General features: G+C 55.6%; 1 protein-coding gene across 10 annotated transcripts in view; it reads right to left on the reverse strand.

Annotated features, from left to right (window-relative positions):
- The window catches only part of PCBP3 (poly(rC) binding protein 3), a 282,207-nt gene that overhangs the window by 37,248 nt on the left and 228,007 nt on the right, over positions 1-16,952 (reverse strand). For 9 of the 10 annotated variants that reach the window (XM_030915862.1, XM_030915859.1, XM_030915857.1 and 6 more), the window contains 4 exons: positions 6,590-6,744; positions 4,283-4,306; positions 3,275-3,307; positions 2,809-2,925 (listed from right to left, as the gene is read on the reverse strand). In XM_030915862.1, coding sequence (XP_030771722.1) covers positions 2,809-2,925; positions 3,275-3,307; positions 4,283-4,306; positions 6,590-6,744 — 329 coding nt within the window. The remainder of the gene's footprint in view (positions 1-2,808; positions 2,926-3,274; positions 3,308-4,282; positions 4,307-6,589; positions 6,745-16,952) is intronic. The other variant, XM_030915860.1, reaches the window with a different exon arrangement.

The following is a 16,952-nucleotide window of genomic DNA, read 5'->3' on the forward strand; positions in this document are numbered from 1 at the left end:
ACCTGGTATTGCTAACAAATCCAGCAGTGAAACTCCAAGGAATCAGTCCTTGGTTTCACATTTCACAGCCAAAGTGGCGATTCAGAATTCCACACAACCAGAAAATGACTCCCACACAGGACCTCAAACTGAGGTTCTCTGAGATCCTCTAGAGGCAGCCATTCTTCAGAAACAGACGGCTGATCTGAGACCTTCCTGCGAGCCGAAGACCTTGGACTAGGGCCAGTTTCTGCTTAGATGTCCTGACAAGACCTCTGTCTGATTTGTTTCCTTTTTCATCTGCTTACATTTAATCATTCTCCCTCTCATTCTCCATGGGCCCCTGGTTGTCATCCACCTCTGGTGACGGTCCCTTTTCTATTTTCTTTTCACTTTATGATCATTGTTAGGTTAACACATATTCATTCTAATGCCATTCTTGATTATCCCAAACAGTAACCACTGCCCACACTCTCACTGACTACTGGACACACCGCCCACCACCAGGCCCCAGGGAGGAAAATCTCGAGACATGCCAATTTCATCAAATGGGACCCTGGGGGATGACAGCTGATGCTTTCTGCTTGCATCTACATGGACAACTTACTCTAAACAAATCACCTGTGACTTTGCTAGCATCCCTTTCTCTTAGAAAAGCAAACAATTATTAAAGTTTACTGATCGGTCCCCAGGTCATTTGAAACTTAAATTCAGCAACCTGCATAGGGCAACCAGCTGTTAAACACTGGCCACGAGGGAGAAACAAAGACAGGTCCCAACTGAAGCTGGAGGGCACAGGCCTCGGTTCTAACCTGTTGGCCTGAGCCACAGCCCTTCCCCAGTCTCCATATGCCTCCACCAGACACTGCTTTCTTGGGGCCAGTCACCAGGCCCTGCTGGCCTCAGATGAATACCTCAGACACCTTAGGAAAGGTATCCTGAGACTTCTTTATATACAAAGACCCTAATTCTATAATCTCCACAGCTGGAAATTCTGACTCAAACTTAAGTTCCAAAACCAGGCCACCTGTGATTATCTGTGTACCTTGTGGGAGGGATGACTGAGTGTCTCCCACAGTGGGAATCACACAGGCAGAAACTGCGGTCAGAAACACATCGCCAACTCTGGCAGAAGTTATCTGGGACGCCGCCTGCCCTGGGTGGGAGATGTGTTGGCATAAGCAGCAGTAAGTAATCGCTTTTCTCCAGGTTTCTTGCTGGCCAGCCATGCTGGTGTCTGGGCCACTGCACATGTCACCTGTAGAGCGAAGGTCCCAGGAGCGGGCTGCCCAGCACTCTAAGGAGTGGCCACGAGGCTCTCCAAGGCTGGTCCTCATGGCTATGGGATGTGTCCTCTTGCCTTGGGTTGGGTAACAGCGCTCTTGGTCTCACCACCATCCGGGGACTCAGTTGTTCTTGTTTCTGTCTTGGTGTCACGATGCTGGTCTGCTGCATTCCATCAGTCTCCCGTCAGACAATGGCCAGGATGACTCAGCAACAGAAAGATCCAGAGGACCCCGCAGCACAGCTGACCAAAAAGGCAACTGAACCATCCCCAAGCAGCATGACCTGGCTCTCTAGCCTTTCCTGAACTGGCTATCCTCTTGCAAATGAGAGAATAGCTAAAAGGGGAAACGAAGAAACAACCTCCAGACAGTGGCCAGGCCACCTGTGATAGGGGAACACCGGCCCCAGTGTCTGCAGCATCCAGCCCTGGAGGCCAGGCCACAGCCTCTGCTGCACTCGGCCCTGAGCAGTCAGCTTCCCTCATGTGCGTCCCCACTTCCAACTCAGGACCCACTCGAAAAGGCCTCACACACTCCCCCAACCAGTCACATGGGATGCCCCACTTCTAGCCCCACTGCCTCCCCCAGAGCACATCCCTCCCCTCCTCTCCCACTCCGAAGTTCCCCCTCCTGCCTGACTTTGAGTCTCTGTCAAGCACAGAAGATGGCACCGACCACCACCATGGCCAGCTTTGAATACTAAAGAGCCTCTGCCCATTCTCCCTTGGAGGACTCTTTGTTTATTCCCACAAAGTGTACCTCATTACTTAATGGTCACCCCTCAAAGACACTAAATGCATCTCTAACTTCCAGCAATTTCAAGAAAATTAGAAACACATGGAAGACATTATAATTTCACTCAATGACAGAATACACAGAAGTGCTGCTCTTTCTCTCTCCCCCTCGCTCTCTGTCTCTCTCTCTGTCTCTGTCTGTCTCTCTCATCTCTGTCTCTCTCTCTCTCTCTCTCTCTCTCTCTCTCTCTCTCTCTCTCTCTCCGTTTCTCTCTCTCTGTCTCTGTCTCATAACCACCAACACGGATGGTCTCTACCTTTACCATCCATATCTAAGCCAGGCTACATCAGCTCTCATGGGGGGCCCAGAGGCATGGTGCTGTGTGGCTGAGGACCAGGGCTGTGCAGCCAGGGCTTCGTCGTGAGCCACATGGCAGAGCTGGCTGGAGGCTGGAGGTGCCGGCGGGGCCTGAGGGTCCGCCAGGCTGCATGCCCCGGGGGGAAGGGTGGGGTGTTCTGAGGCCATGCTAGGTGCCCCAGGGCAGGGTCTGGGGAAGCTGAGGGAGGTGGACTTAAGGCACACAGCTGGGAATAGCTGGCTTCAGAAGGACAGAGGGACACTGGCCCCTGACCAGGTGAACCAGAGCTGGGGAAAGGCCCTGGGAGGTAAAGGAGGTGAGTGTAGTTATGGGGCTGCCTGGGCGGGCTGGGGCATCCCCTAGTCCAGGTACAGGGAAGAAGGCCCAGGGAGCCAGCTGGGACCAGGCCCACCCCCGCCAGGCTGGCCAAGGTGCCCGGGTGCAGGTTACCTCCTCAAACTTGTATGCGATCATGGCAAAGGCCTTGAAGATGGCGTCTGTGGGGCCTGTGATGGTCACAATCCTCTCTGGGCAGTTTCCCTCTGAGATGTTGATCCTCGCACCACTCTAGGGTGAGAGCAGAGAAACCCTTGGGCCAGTGGGCCGGGGGCCAAAGTCCGTTGACAATGACACAAACACATGCCTCTGTCCGCTGACTGGCAAACCACGACTGAACAGTAAAATGCTTCTCAACAATCTCCTTTACAAGGAAATTTTAATTAGCAAAAAGAATCCAATGGATTCCTTCCCCACAGGGAAGCACAGGAGGCCTGAGTAGGGGGAAAGAGGCCCCACACTGCACTTCCCACAGGCCCCGGCTGAGAGCACAGGTAGGATGTCAGCAGGGGCAGAGTCTGGGGACCCTCCCCACCCACCCCGGAATGGCTGCAGACAGGTGAGGACCCACAACACTCACCTCCTCACGCATCTTCTTCACAGTTTCTCCTTTCTGGAATAAAGATTTAGACAATAAGGAAGAGGCGTCCCTTTGGCACTGAGGACAATGCGGCCCAGGGTGGGTGGGGAATGGCCTGGCCCATGTGCCCACATAGCAGAGCCTCCCACCTGCGCTGGAGGAGCAAACCAGCCTCTCCACTAAGAAGGCCAGGCTTCATGCCCACCACGCCCTGGTGGACATTTCGGATGGGAAACTGAGGCCTAGGAAGGCAGGTGCACCCACCTACGGGCACACAGCTGGCAAGGGTGGTGCAGGTCTGACCTGACTCCCCACAGCAGCTCACTCGTGGCACGTGGCAGTGTGCGTGCCCTCAGGCGCCCCACATGGCCCGCTGAGCTCTGGCTCGCCCTCCCGGAGGTGGTGACTCTCGGAGACGCGCCCTCTCAAGTGCTTGGGAGGAAGCCGGGACAATAACCTACTAGAGGCGCCCCCATGGTGGGACTGAGGGGAAGGACACAGGACCCCCGGAGGTGGTGAAAATGTGACAAAGACGGGGAGGTGGCCCTCACTGCTCAGCCTCCCAGGGCAGCAGGCTTCCAAACTGGGCCTTACCTTCCCTGGGCCAGCCCTGATTGGGAAAGGAAGTGTCTGGGGGCTGCTGCCTCCACCGGCACTCCTGGAGACCACCCAGACTACACGGCCGGCTGAAGAACGCTTGAGAAATCATTCTTTGTGGGGTCTTCAACCAGGAAAGAAGGGCTGGCCACCAAGGCCATGGGCAGGGGGCAGCGAGGTGACCAGCTGGGGAGAACCCCTTCCCCTCAGGCTGCACAGAGCCAGGTACCAGCTTCAATGTCACGCAGCATAAAGGTGACACCTCTGGGGTCCCGACTTCATGGAACACAGACCACCCACCTACTGGGAATGGCGCACCTACTGGGTGCCACCTAGCACCCAAGGAGGCTGCCGTCCTCACCATCCCCTCACAGAGACCCCAAGAGAGGCAGAGATTCCATCAATAATTACCTTCCCAATGATGCTTCCAACTTCCTGCAGGAAAAAAATCACAGAAAGATAATGTCATACAGCAGGAGGAGGAAAACACTGGAGGCAGACATTGCTGAAACCTGCCTACCTTCCCTGTGTGAGTAAAGAAGGGAGAATTCAGAATCTGCCGGTGGTGGGGGCGGGGTGTGTGTGTACAACAGGCTGCCTCTACAGAGGCCCTGAGCTGGGGCTTCCTTGGCAACCACCTGACCAGGCCAGAGATGGGCTGACTCTAAGTGCCCCGGGGGAGGGCAGCTGCTGCCCCCAATAAATAACTCAGGGGGCATCACCTATGCACTCAGGCTGCCAGGAAACCCTGGAAGAAATGTGTGAAAAATAAAGTCTCCTTCCATTGTGTGACTCAAATAAAACTTAGCACTGCTAGTGCTCCATGACTGCTATTTAAAAGGCGGCCTGTTAAAAGGAACGCTGGAAGATGCTGCCACAGTTCTGATCGCGAGCCGGAGGTGGTCTGGGACACACTCCCCACTGCGCTGAGTGGCCCAGTGTCTCCCTGTCCAGCAGCGGGGCGGAGCTGACGGGTGCAACTGTGCCTGTCACCTGAAGTGGGGCCAGCAATGGTGACTCTGTGAGGCTGTGAGGATGGCGTGCAGAGGGGCCCATGGAGGCAGAGGGAGGCCATGAGGATGGCCTGCAGAGGGGCCGGTGGAGGCAGAGGGAGGCCGTGAGGATGGTGTGCAGAGGGGTCTGTGGAGGCAGAGGGAGGCTGTGAGGACGGCGTGCAGAGGGTTCGGTGGAGGGAGAGGGAGGCCGTGAGGACGGTGTGCAGAGGGGTCGGTGAAGGGAGAGGGAGGCCGTGAGGATGGTATGCAGAGGGGTCTGTGGAGGCAGAGGGAGGCTGTGAGGATGGTGTGCAGAGGGGTCTGTGGAGGCAGAGGGAGGCTGTGAGGATGGTGTGCAGAGGGGTCCGTGGAGGGAAAGGGAGGCCATAAGGACAGTGTGCAGAGAGGTCCGTGGAGGGAGAGGGAGGCCATGAGGACAGTGTGCAGAGGGGTCCGTGGAGGGAGAGGGAGGCCGTGAGGACGGAGTGCAGAGGGGTCCATGGAGGGAGAGGGACACTGGACACAAGGAGGGGCCCCTGTCAACCAGGTCACCTCTCCCCCAGAGTGCAGCTGGGTAGCATGGCCACTGCTGCTGGAGATGGGCCTGTGCACCTGGCCTCACAGAGCCTCATCTACCATGGGGCCTTGGCTCCTGACACCCACAGTCGGAGAGGCAGGTCCCTCTGTCTCCACTGCAGGAATGAACGCTCTGGGTGTGGGCACCACCACCTTCCCTCAGGAGGAGGCTGTCTTCTGGAAACCTAGGATGTGCCAGTGCTGTGGGGCTAGAGCCCAGAACCTCCGCCATCCTCCTCCTGGAGGGAGGCCACACACAGATACTGGCAGTTGGATTCCTCATGGTGCACACCTGAGGCAGGAAGAACTGGGGGACCCTGTGCTGTGGGGTTGGAACTGGGGTTCCATATAGGGAGCTGAACATGGAAGGAAGTGCTCTGCGGAGGTGCAGCCCGGGACCCACAGCAGCCCAGGAGCACCACGCGCCCTGGCTTCCAGAACATGCCACTACATACAGGAGCTACTGAGGGAGTGGCTGGTTCCAGGCCTGGGACAAGGAGGACAAGATGAACAGAGAGCAGGATGGGGCTGTAGGAACAGGGACTCATCAGGCCTTGGGGTTCTGGCCAAAGCAGGGCAGCGAGGGCATCGGAGCAAATCACGTGGTCACGGAAGGATGGGCCAGGGAAGAACACAGCAACCCGCCTCCCAGAGGACAGAAACACATGCTCTGAAAGTCCGAGGAGTTTCCTGGGAGCGGCCAACAGGCACACCCCAGGGCAGAGCTGCTGCTGTGTTCCTGCCAACGGCCAGGAGACCTAGACCAAGGCACAGGTGCTCCACACACACTGCAAAGTGTCAACTGCAGAGTCAAAGCCAACCATCTATTCCAGGTGGAAGGGACTCGAGACGGCACCAGGGGATGCTGTGCGGCCGCTATGAAGGGAGCCAGTGGTAGGAATGCATCCGTGTGGGTGCCCTGACACTGATGGCTGTGTGTGGCTGTGCTGGGGAAGGTCCCTGTTGGTAGGAAACACGCAGGAGGTATCAGGTTGGCACTGAGTCTCAAAGGGGCTGTACCTATAACTGCTTTGTAAGTTTGAGATTGCTTAAAATGAGATTAAAAAATGATCCAAAGACGCAGGCAGTATCAGGTTCTGTCTGCTGTGGCCGCCTTCCCTACAGTGCCAATGGCGGCTCCTCTTACCTTTCCATGCATCAGCAGGCGGATGGTAAGGGTCACGTTCAGGCCACCTTCTGAGACCTTGGACTCCATCCTTCTGCCAAATTGTGGCTGGGGGTGGTGGCTTAAGGCGCTGAGGGTGCTGTGAGGAAGGACAGATGGGGCCCAGAAGGCGTCACCTGGAGAGACAAGGCACAGCTGCTGCTAGAGAAGAGTCTCATGGCCCATGCACATCCAGGGGCCTCCTGGGTGGCAGTGGGAAGGGGTTGCCCATCCGCCACGTGCTGACCAGGCCTCGCATGCTTGGCACAGCGTACGCAGGAGTTCAGGGGAGGGCCTTGGGAGAGGTCTCCAGGGAGGCCCCACGGCTACCTCCCTCCTGACACTGGGCAGGCCACTGCAGCTCCTGGCCAAGGTCTGCATCTGCCCAGGCTCATAGGAGCACCTCTCTCAGCAGCCAGAGACTGGCAGGAGCTACCCCTGTGAGGCCCTGGGGACTCGCATCTCATAGGCCCAGCGCCCTGCGGCTCTGCCCCTCTGCTTCTGCTGTGGCCTCAACACACAGTTGCGGGGTGCCAGAGTCCCCTCGCCAGGGTGTAGGAGCTGGCCCTTCACATCCCGAGCCTGCCATCCTCATCCCCTCATGCTCTCATGTGACTTAGTCTCTGTCAACTAAGCTGCCAAACAGCTGGTGTCCCTGGCAGTTCTCGGCAAGTACCTTCAACGCACACAGCGCTGTCTGCAGTCATCGTGTCACTGCTGTGCACTGTCATTCAGCGAACTGACGGAGCCCACTGGGCAAAATTAAGGCCTCATTTTATGATTGATCAGCAAAGAATGATGGTAGTGAAGGGGAGGAGCTCGTGCGACAGTCAGAGCGACTTTGTGCGGCACGGTGGGGGCCCTGCTCCGAGGAACTGGGCTCTGCAGAGTCAGTTCCACACCGAGTCCTTCCCTGAAGGGCACCACCTCACCCAGGGGGCTGCCTCGCAAAATCCACCAGGAACAGAACCCTGTGAAGCCGCACCCCCACCATCATCGAGCTGCCTGGACACTGCCCTTCCATTCAACCGGTTCACACAGAAGAAGAGGCGATGGGTTAAAAGATGGGACAAAGGGCTTTTTTCTCAATAAAATAGTTCTGTTAAAAATAAGCTAAAAGAAAAACACAAAGATAACACAGAGGCAAAGCCCATTCCAACTGCCTGTGTGGTGTGTAAGGAGGATCTGCAAAAAGCAGCCACAGGTGTTGGGGTGGAGCCACAGCCTCAGATGCACCTCTGCACTGACAAAGTGACATGCTGTCTACACCCCCGCTGATGCTGTCTACACCCCCGCTGATGCTGTCTACACCCGTGCTTACTGTGCTTAAAAACGCATGTATAGGACACTTCATCAACACACTCAGACTATCACAAAATTACTGCAATTTTATTACAAATTGTTATCTGTAATATTATTTGTATTAATTTATCATTTTATTACATTATTATTTGTAATAAAATGACACTTCGAAGGACAAGGATTTTCACGTTGCATTTAACGAGGACTTCACGTAGCACAAAGGGTTCTGAAGATCATCCTTGCATGCGAATGCTCTTGTTTCACTGTGCAGCACATTGGCCCCATGTGGCTTTTTCAGTTTAAAACTAAACATCCGGCCGAGACGGGTGGATCACGAGGTCAGGAGATCGAGACCATCCTGGTCTACACGGTGAAACCCCGTCTCTACTAAAAAATACAAAAAACTAGCCGGGCGAGGTGGCGGGCGCCTGTAGTCCCAGCTACTCGGGAGGCTGAGGCAGGAGAATGGCGGGAACCCGGGAGGCGGAGCTTGCAGTGAGCCGAGATCGCGCCACTGCACTCCAGCCTGGGCTACAGAGCGAGACTCCGTCTCAAAAAAAACAAAACAAAACAAAACAAAAACAAAACAAAAAAAACCTAAACATCCACAAGCACATTTAAAGTGCAAAACAGTCCTGTGTGGGCAGCGGCAGCTCCCGGGGGAAAAGCAGAGAGGCCGTTTCTGGCACCACGGACAGCTCTGCTGGACAGCACAGCTCATGCCATCGCTTCGGTGACTCATTCTAAGTAGTGCATTCGTGTAGAAAGGTCTCAGAAAGGAGAGAAGAGTATCAGTTCCAATGCATGGTGTGGCCCAATAAGCACCTCTGCGCGCACACGGGCAGCCTGAGATAAGCCCGGCTGCAGCCTTTCACCTGTGGGTACCGACAGACCAGCACACATGGACTGGATCTCGGTGTGGCCGCTCTGGAGCTCTGTGCCTCCTTTTTAATTAAAAACTCTCCTCCCTATCAGAGGGACAGCAGGGCCCTGCAGCCATCTGTTATGTCAAGGTTTCCAGCCGAGGGAAGGGAAAGTGGGTCAGCTCCTGCCAGGGGTGCTTGGGGCTCCAGGCTGTCAGCCTCTATCAGTCACACAGGCCAGCGAGCTGCAGCCAGCGCCTCTCTTCATTGCAAGGGCAGGGTGAGTGACGGGCTGTCCTGTGCAGTGCGGGTCACCTGGGACTCAGTGCCCAGGACCCCAGAGGATCTACCCTGCTCCAGTTAGCAGCTCCCAGAGTTGCAGACCACTTGAAAGGCCAGGGTGAACCAAGTGTCAGCTACTGCCTGGCTGTCCCTGGGCCCCTGCCTGTCCATGCCATCTGCAAAGTACCCTGGCCTTGCTGCCACCTCTGCGGCTGCTGCTGTCCTTCCCAGCTAACACTGGCCATCTGCCCAGAGTCCATGGGGCAGTTTGGTGGCTACCAGGATATGAAGGGCTGAAGTGGAGCCTGCAGCAGCCCACGCTCTGACCACGGGCATCCAAGGCCCCATGCGACTGGCCGTTCCTCAGAATGGAGCCCGTTCTGAGGCTTGCCCACCACTCCCCACACTGTGTTCCAGAAACAGGCAGAGCTCTGGTCCATCCAGGTCCCTCCCTCTGTCCTGTCCAGTGCTGGAGATTTACCACATTTTAGCCCATGCAACGGGAGGGGAAGAAGAGACAGGCACAGTCATCCCGTGAGGGCCTGGGCCCCCAATCGCCTCATCCCTGTCCCCGTCTGCACCCGGGGCCCTCACCTGCCTCCCTTCCTGTCTATACCCGGGGCCCTCACCTGCCTCCCTTCCTGTCTATACCCGGGGCCCTCACCTGCCTCCCTTCCTGTCTATACCCGGGACCCTCACCTGCCTCCCCCTGCCCCATCTACACCCAGGGCCCTCACCTGCCTCCCTTCCCGTCTATACCCAGGGCCCTCACCTGCCTCCCTTCCTGTCTATACCCAGGGTCCCCACCTGCCTCCCCCTGCCCCGCATCTGCACCCAGGGTCCCCACCTCCTCCTACTGTCTGCACTTGCCCAGGGGGTCTGTGGACCACCACCCCCAGATGTGTCTCAGGCCAGAACATACTCTGCACCCCAGATCGCAGGGGATGCAGCCTATAGCTGTGGCCACGGGGATTTCAGACACCCACATTTGACATATGTGACCAGCACGACTCCTGACCTACCCCATCCCATGCATTAACAAACCCAGCAGCCCCTACCCACCATGCGAGGCACAATCTGAGCTTTTCTGACCCTCTTCCACCCTCACTGCCCCCAAGTCCTGCCCCACTCTCCAGCCCCTGCTGTCACAAGTGCCAGGGACGCCTCCAACCAGCAACACAGAGCCCCCTCCCCCCTCCCCACTCAAGACAACTCTCCACGGTCCCATTCTCTCAGAGTTTAGTCTAAGGCCTCATCCACCACCCCCCAACTGCCACAGGCCCTGAGGGTAAAAGCCCCCGGCACTTCTCCTCCCCCGAGACTCCCGCCCTGCCTGAGCCTAGAACACCCTCCTTCCCGTGCTCAGTCCTCGCTCCATGGTGGTCCTTCCTCCTGGGGCTTCCCTGTTAGTAATGGCTCCCCTCCCCAGAACTCCCTCCCTTCTCCAGAGTTCCCTGCGCCGACTTCCAGCTCACACAGTGGCCCTGACGCATAGCTACGGAAGCAGAGAGGGTCTCGGCACCCACAGTGGAGACGGTCACCAAGATGGGGAGATCCAGGTGGACGGAGTGAAGGTGCCCTGAGGATACACAGGCTGAAGGGGGCTGAGCGTGGGGCCTAGACGTGGGGACAGTCCGTGCGTAGAACTGGGGTGCAGAACCCCTTACAGAGGACACAGGGCCAGTGCTGGGAGCCCAATTTAGCCACAGCCTTGGGGTCAGTCCTGGCAGGGCCAGCCTCAGCTGCAGAGACGCCTCATCCAAGGCCCTGTGGATCGGCTGGACCTGCCGCACAGACCATGCCCACTTCCCCTCCTCCCAGGTGTGAACATGAACACAGTCTGGGCACATTAAGCCCCGTGAGAGACAGGACCGTGCCTCATGCCCTGTGAGAGATGGGACTGCACCCCTGACGTGCACTTGCAGCTCCCCTTTCTCAGGCCAGGGACTAATGTGCTGTTTCCTTGTTCTGCACAGTGACTGGAGAGAATTAACCAACGCCAGGGGCAGAAACCTCCAGCCTTCTTAGTTCATGACCCTTGTAGATGAACTTCCCCTGTTTTCTGCACTGCTTAGACCAGACGACGGGAAGCAGTGACTGCCGCACCCTCTGACGGGTTAAATGTACCCTTCCCTGAAACAGGCACTGCCCGTCACCCGTCAAACGCTGTGACTGCGCCCACCTCGTAGGAAGGACGCCGCGATCCTGCTAAAAGCCCCTCGGCCTCTACCTGCTTGAGGGCACCCTTCCCCTCCCTGCTTCCGAGGGCGGACTCCATTCCTCTGGAGTTGGTGTTTCCGGGTGGGCCAGCCTCCACCCACCTTTGAATAAACCCCCCTTACATTAGATTCTGACCCTGTGGTGATTTTAGGCCGGTGGGGCTCTGTGGAATGCAGGCTGTGTGGACGTCCTGCCTCAGGGGCTGCTTCTACTGGGTGACAGGCAGGGCACAACTGAGACAACCCAGGAGGCTGGCGCCTGAGGTCAAAGGGGCGCAGAGGCCCCGGGGCTGTGTGGGAGGAGGGGCCGGGCCAGGGGAGCAGGCACTCAGTGAGAGCTCTGACGGCCCCGTCCAGCAGTGTAGACCGACTCACCATTTATCCTTGTGTGTGTAATGTGGCGCCGTGGCCTTTTAAAGGTATCATTGATTGTTAACAGGCTGCACAAACTTAAAGTCTACAGTGTGACAGCCTTGCCCGTGTATACACCTGGAGCTGCCCCACAGCGGCTCACAGAAGTCTGCAGTCCTTGGTCCCCCGCAGTCCTTGCTCCCGCTGCACCCGTCACTGCCCCCCGACAATCCCTCACTTGTGGTCACTATAGGCTCCGGGACTTTCAGAAGTCGATACAAATGGAATCACGTCGTAAGTATTCTTTTGTGTCTGGCTTCTCTTACTCAGTATTTACTGAAGATGTATCCATGCTGCTGAGCGTATCAACAGTTCCTTTCTGTTTAGAATTCCACTGTGGGAAAATACCACCACTGGCTTCCATTCACCCAGTGAAGAACATTCGAGCTGTTTCCAAGGAGAGCTACCCAAATCAAGCTGCTCTGGACATCTGTGCACAGTTCTTCTCATGGAAGCACATTCATTTCCTGCAGGTACCACCTAGGAGTAGAACGGCGGGATCCTGCAGTAGCTGCACGCAGAACGTCCTAAGAAACTGTTCAAGGCCACGGCACAGCGGTTCCACTATCTACATTCCCTCAGCAGTGCAGACTTCCAGGTTCTATTATCTACATCCCCTCAGCAGCGCACAGAGCTCCAGGTTCTATTATCTACATCCCCTCAGCAGTGCAGACTTCCAGGTTCTATTATCTACATCCCCTCAGCAGTGCAGACTTCCAGGTTCTATTATCTACATCCCCTCAGCAGTGCAGACTTCCAGGTTCTATTATCTACATCCCCTCAGCAGCGCACAGAGCTCCAGGTTCTATTATCTACATCCCCTCAGCAGCGCACAGAGCTCCAGGTTCTATAATCTGTATTCCCTCAGCAGCGCACAGAGCTCCAGGTTCTATTATCTACATCCCCTCAGCAGCGCACAGAGCTCCAGGTTCTATAATCTGTATTCCCTCAGCAGCGCACAGAGCTCCAGGTTCTATTATCTACATCCCCTCAGCAGCGCACAGAGCTCCAGGTTCTATTATCTACATCCCCTCAGCAGCACACAGAGCTCCAGGTTCTATAATCTGTATTCCCTCAGCAGCACACAGAGCTCCAGGTTCTATTATCTACATCCCCTCAGCAGCGCACAGAGCTCCAGGTTCTATAATCTGTATTCCCTCAGCAGCGCACAGAGCTCCAGGTTCTATAATCTGTATTCCCTCAGCAGCACACAGAGCTCCAGGTTCTATTATCTACATCCCCTCAGCAGCGCACAGAGCTCCAGGTTCTATAATCTGTATTCCCTCAGCAGCGCACAGAGCTCCAGGTTCTATTATCTACATCCCCTCAGCAGCACACAGAGCTCCAGGTTCTATAATCTGTATTCCCTCAGCAGCGCACAGAGCTCCAGGTTCTATAATCTGTATTCCCTCAGCAGCGCACAGAGCTCCAGGTTCTATTATCTACATCCCCTCAGCAGCGCACAGAGCTCCAGGTTCTATAATCTGTATTCCCTCAGCAGCGCACAGAGCTCCAGGTTCTATTATCTACATCCCCTCAGCAGTGCAGACTTCCAGGTTCTATTATCTACATCCCCTCAGCAGTGCAGACTTCCAGGTTCTATTATCTACATCCCCTCAGCAGCGCACAGAGCTCCAGGTTCTATTATCTACATCCCCTCAGCAGCGCACAGAGCTCCAGGTTCTATAATCTGTATTCCCTCAGCAGCGCACAGAGCTCCAGGTTCTATTATCTACATCCCCTCAGCAGCGCACAGAGCTCCAGGTTCTATTATCTACATCCCCTCAGCAGCACACAGAGCTCCAGGTTCTATAATCTGTATTCCCTCAGCAGCACACAGAGCTCCAGGTTCTATTATCTACATCCCCTCAGCAGCGCACAGAGCTCCAGGTTCTATAATCTGTATTCCCTCAGCAGCGCACAGAGCTCCAGGTTCTATAATCTGTATTCCCTCAGCAGCACACAGAGCTCCAGGTTCTATTATCTACATCCCCTCAGCAGCGCACAGAGCTCCAGGTTCTATAATCTGTATTCCCTCAGCAGCGCACAGAGCTCCAGGTTCTATTATCTACATCCCCTCAGCAGCACACAGAGCTCCAGGTTCTATAATCTGTATTCCCTCAGCAGCGCACAGAGCTCCAGGTTCTATAATCTGTATTCCCTCAGCAGCGCACAGAGCTCCAGGTTCTATTATCTACATCCCCTCAGCAGCGCACAGAGCTCCAGGTTCTATAATCTGTATTCCCTCAGCAGCGCACAGAGCTCCAGGTTCTATTATCTACATCCCCTCAGCAGCGCACAGAGCTCCAGGTTCTATTATCTACATCCCCTCAGCAGCGCACAGAGCTCCAGGTTCTATAATCTGTATTCCCTCAGCAGCGCACAGAGCTCCAGGTTCTATTATCTACATCCCCTCAGCAGCGCACAGAGCTCCAGGTTCTATAATCTGTATTCCCTCAGCAGCGCACAGAGCTCCAGGTTCTATTATCTACATCCCCTCAGCAGCGCACAGAGCTCCAGGTTCTATAATCTGTATTCCCTCAGCAGCGCACAGAGCTCCAGGTTCTATAATCTGTATTCCCTCAGCAGCGCACAGAGCTCCAGGTTCTATTATCTACATCCCCTCAGCAGCACACAGAGCTCCAGGTTCTATAATCTGTATTCCCTCAGCAGCGCACAGAGCTCCAGGTTCTATTATCTACATCCCCTCAGCAGCGCACAGAGCTCCAGGTTCTATAATCTGTATTCCCTCAGCAGCGCACAGAGCTCCAGGTTCTATTATCTACATCCCCTCAGCAGCGCACAGAGCTCCAGGTTCTATTATCTACATCCCCTCAGCAGCGCACAGAGCTCCAGGTTCTATTATCTACATCCCCTCAGCAGCGCACAGAGCTCCAGGTTCTATAATCTGTATTCCCTCAGCAGCGCACAGAGCTCCAGGTTCTATTATCTACATCCCCTCAGCAGCGCACAGAGCTCCAGGTTCTATAATCTGTATTCCCTCAGCAGCGCACAGAGCTCCAGGTTCTATTATCTACATCCCCTCAGCAGCGCACAGAGCTCCAGGTTCTATTATCTACATCCCCTCAGCAGCGCACAGAGCTCCAGGTTCTATTATCTACATCCCCTCAGCAGCGCACAGAGCTCCAGGTTCTATTATCTACATCCCCTCAGCAGCGCACAGAGCTCCAGGTTCTATAATCTGTATTCCCTCAGCAGCGCACAGAGCTCCAGGTTCTATTATCTACATCCCCTCAGCAGCGCACAGAGCTCCAGGTTCTATTATCTACATCCCCTCAGCAGCGCACAGAGCTCCAGGTTCTATTATCTACATCCCCTCAGCAGTGCAGACTTCCAGGTTCTATTATCTACATCCCCTCAGCAGCGCACAGAGCTCCAGGTTCTATTATCTACATCCCCTCAGCAGCGCACAGAGCTCCAGGTTCTATAATCTGTATTCCCTCAGCAGCACACAGAGCTCCAGGTTCTATTATCTACATCCCCTCAGCAGCGCACAGAGCTCCAGGTTCTATAATCTGTATTCCCTCAGCAGCGCACAGAGCTCCAGGTTCTATTATCTACATCCCCTCAGCAGCGCACAGAGCTCCAGGTTCTATAATCTGTATTCCCTCAGCAGCGCACAGAGCTCCAGGTTCTATTATCTACATCCCCTCAGCAGCGCACAGAGCTCCAGGTTCTATAATCTGTATTCCCTCAGCAGCGCACAGAGCTCCAGGTTCTATTATCTACATCCCCTCAGCAGCGCACAGAGCTCCAGGTTCTATTATCTACATCCCCTCAGCAGCGCACAGAGCTCCAGGTTCTATTATCTACATCCCCTCAGCAGCGCACAGAGCTCCAGGTTCTATTATCTACATCCCCTCAGCAGTGCAGACTTCCAGGTTCTATTATCTACATCCCCTCAGCAGTGCAGACTTCCAGGTTCTATTATCTACATCCCCTCAGCAGTGCAGACTTCCAGGTTCTATTATCTACATCCCCTCAGCAGCGCACAGAGCTCCAGGTTCTATTATCTACATCCCCTAAGCAGTGCACAGAGCTCCAGGTTCTATTATCTATATTCCCTCAGCAGCACACAGAGCTCCTGCTCCTCCACGCCCCTGCCAACACCTGGTCCGATCCGCCTTTTCAGTGCTGGCCAGCGGGCGTGCAGTGCTGTCTAGCTGCAGGGTGCCGCCAGGCAGGACCCCTCCACGTGCTCGCATGCTGGCCTCATGGCCTGTCTGCTCCATTCTCTCCCATGGCAGAGGAGCTGGTGGAAACTGTCCCTGCGACAGCTGCGAGGCCACATCTTCCACCCCTGGCAGTGACAGACACAGTCCAGGCCCCTGGATGGGCCAAGTTCTCAGGTCAGGGGCACAGCACTCCTTACTTAGGGCTACTGGAGGAACAGGGTGGCTGGCTGGAGCCACTCTCAGCTCCAAGACAGAGCAGAAACAAGCCTCCGTCTCGGAGCTACGCTGACTTCTAAAAGTTCCCTTTGGTTTTCAAAAGTATCTTTTCTTTAATGTCATGTTGGAGAGAATCTGGGGGGGATCAGAAGCGGCAGGTGAAATCTCCAGGTACTTGCATGCTCTTCCCTGGACACCAGTGTCACAGGCGGACGGACACGCCCCTGAGGGCTGAGCAGCACTCACAGCAACAAAGATCTGGAGCCACCTCAACGTACTGCTGCAAGAGCTGTGGGAGGAGACTCAGGAACTGTTCAAAGGTCCCCAGGCTAGGGAGAGACGCAACCAGGCCCGAAGCTCCCCTGCCTCTAAGTCCACAGCATCCTTTCCCAAGGGTGGGCTGCGGAAGAAGGGAGAAGGAGGCTGGCCGTGGCCCTGGCCACGAGGAGGGGAGGAAGGGGTGCCAGGCGACCACACTGCCTGGACCACTGCTGTCTGCCCAAGGTGGAGACCAGGTTTCCTGCTCTGAGCTGTGCCTGCCAGAAAAAGCACAGGTGCTGTCCCTGCATTCAGAGGTGGGCTGGGTCTTCACAATGGAGGCATCAGGGAGCAGTAAAGATGGTCCTGACAGCTTCTAAACAGGCCCCAGGCTTGATGTGACTTAATGATTCCTTCTGCAGTCAGAGGAAGCACACATCAGAGGCTGCTGGCCCACACGCAGCGGCTCATGGCAGCTCGGGGCGCTTACATTTAACAGGCACAGCTCTTCTCTCCACTCCACCGTCTCTGAAGCCCCTGTGAGCGCTCCTGCCTGAACCCCCACTCCCACACACATCACTCTTTGTCTGCAAAGATG

This window comes from Rhinopithecus roxellana, chromosome 13 (assembly GCF_007565055.1).
Source record: "Rhinopithecus roxellana isolate Shanxi Qingling chromosome 13, ASM756505v1, whole genome shotgun sequence".
Lineage (NCBI taxonomy): Eukaryota > Metazoa > Chordata > Mammalia > Primates > Cercopithecidae > Rhinopithecus > Rhinopithecus roxellana.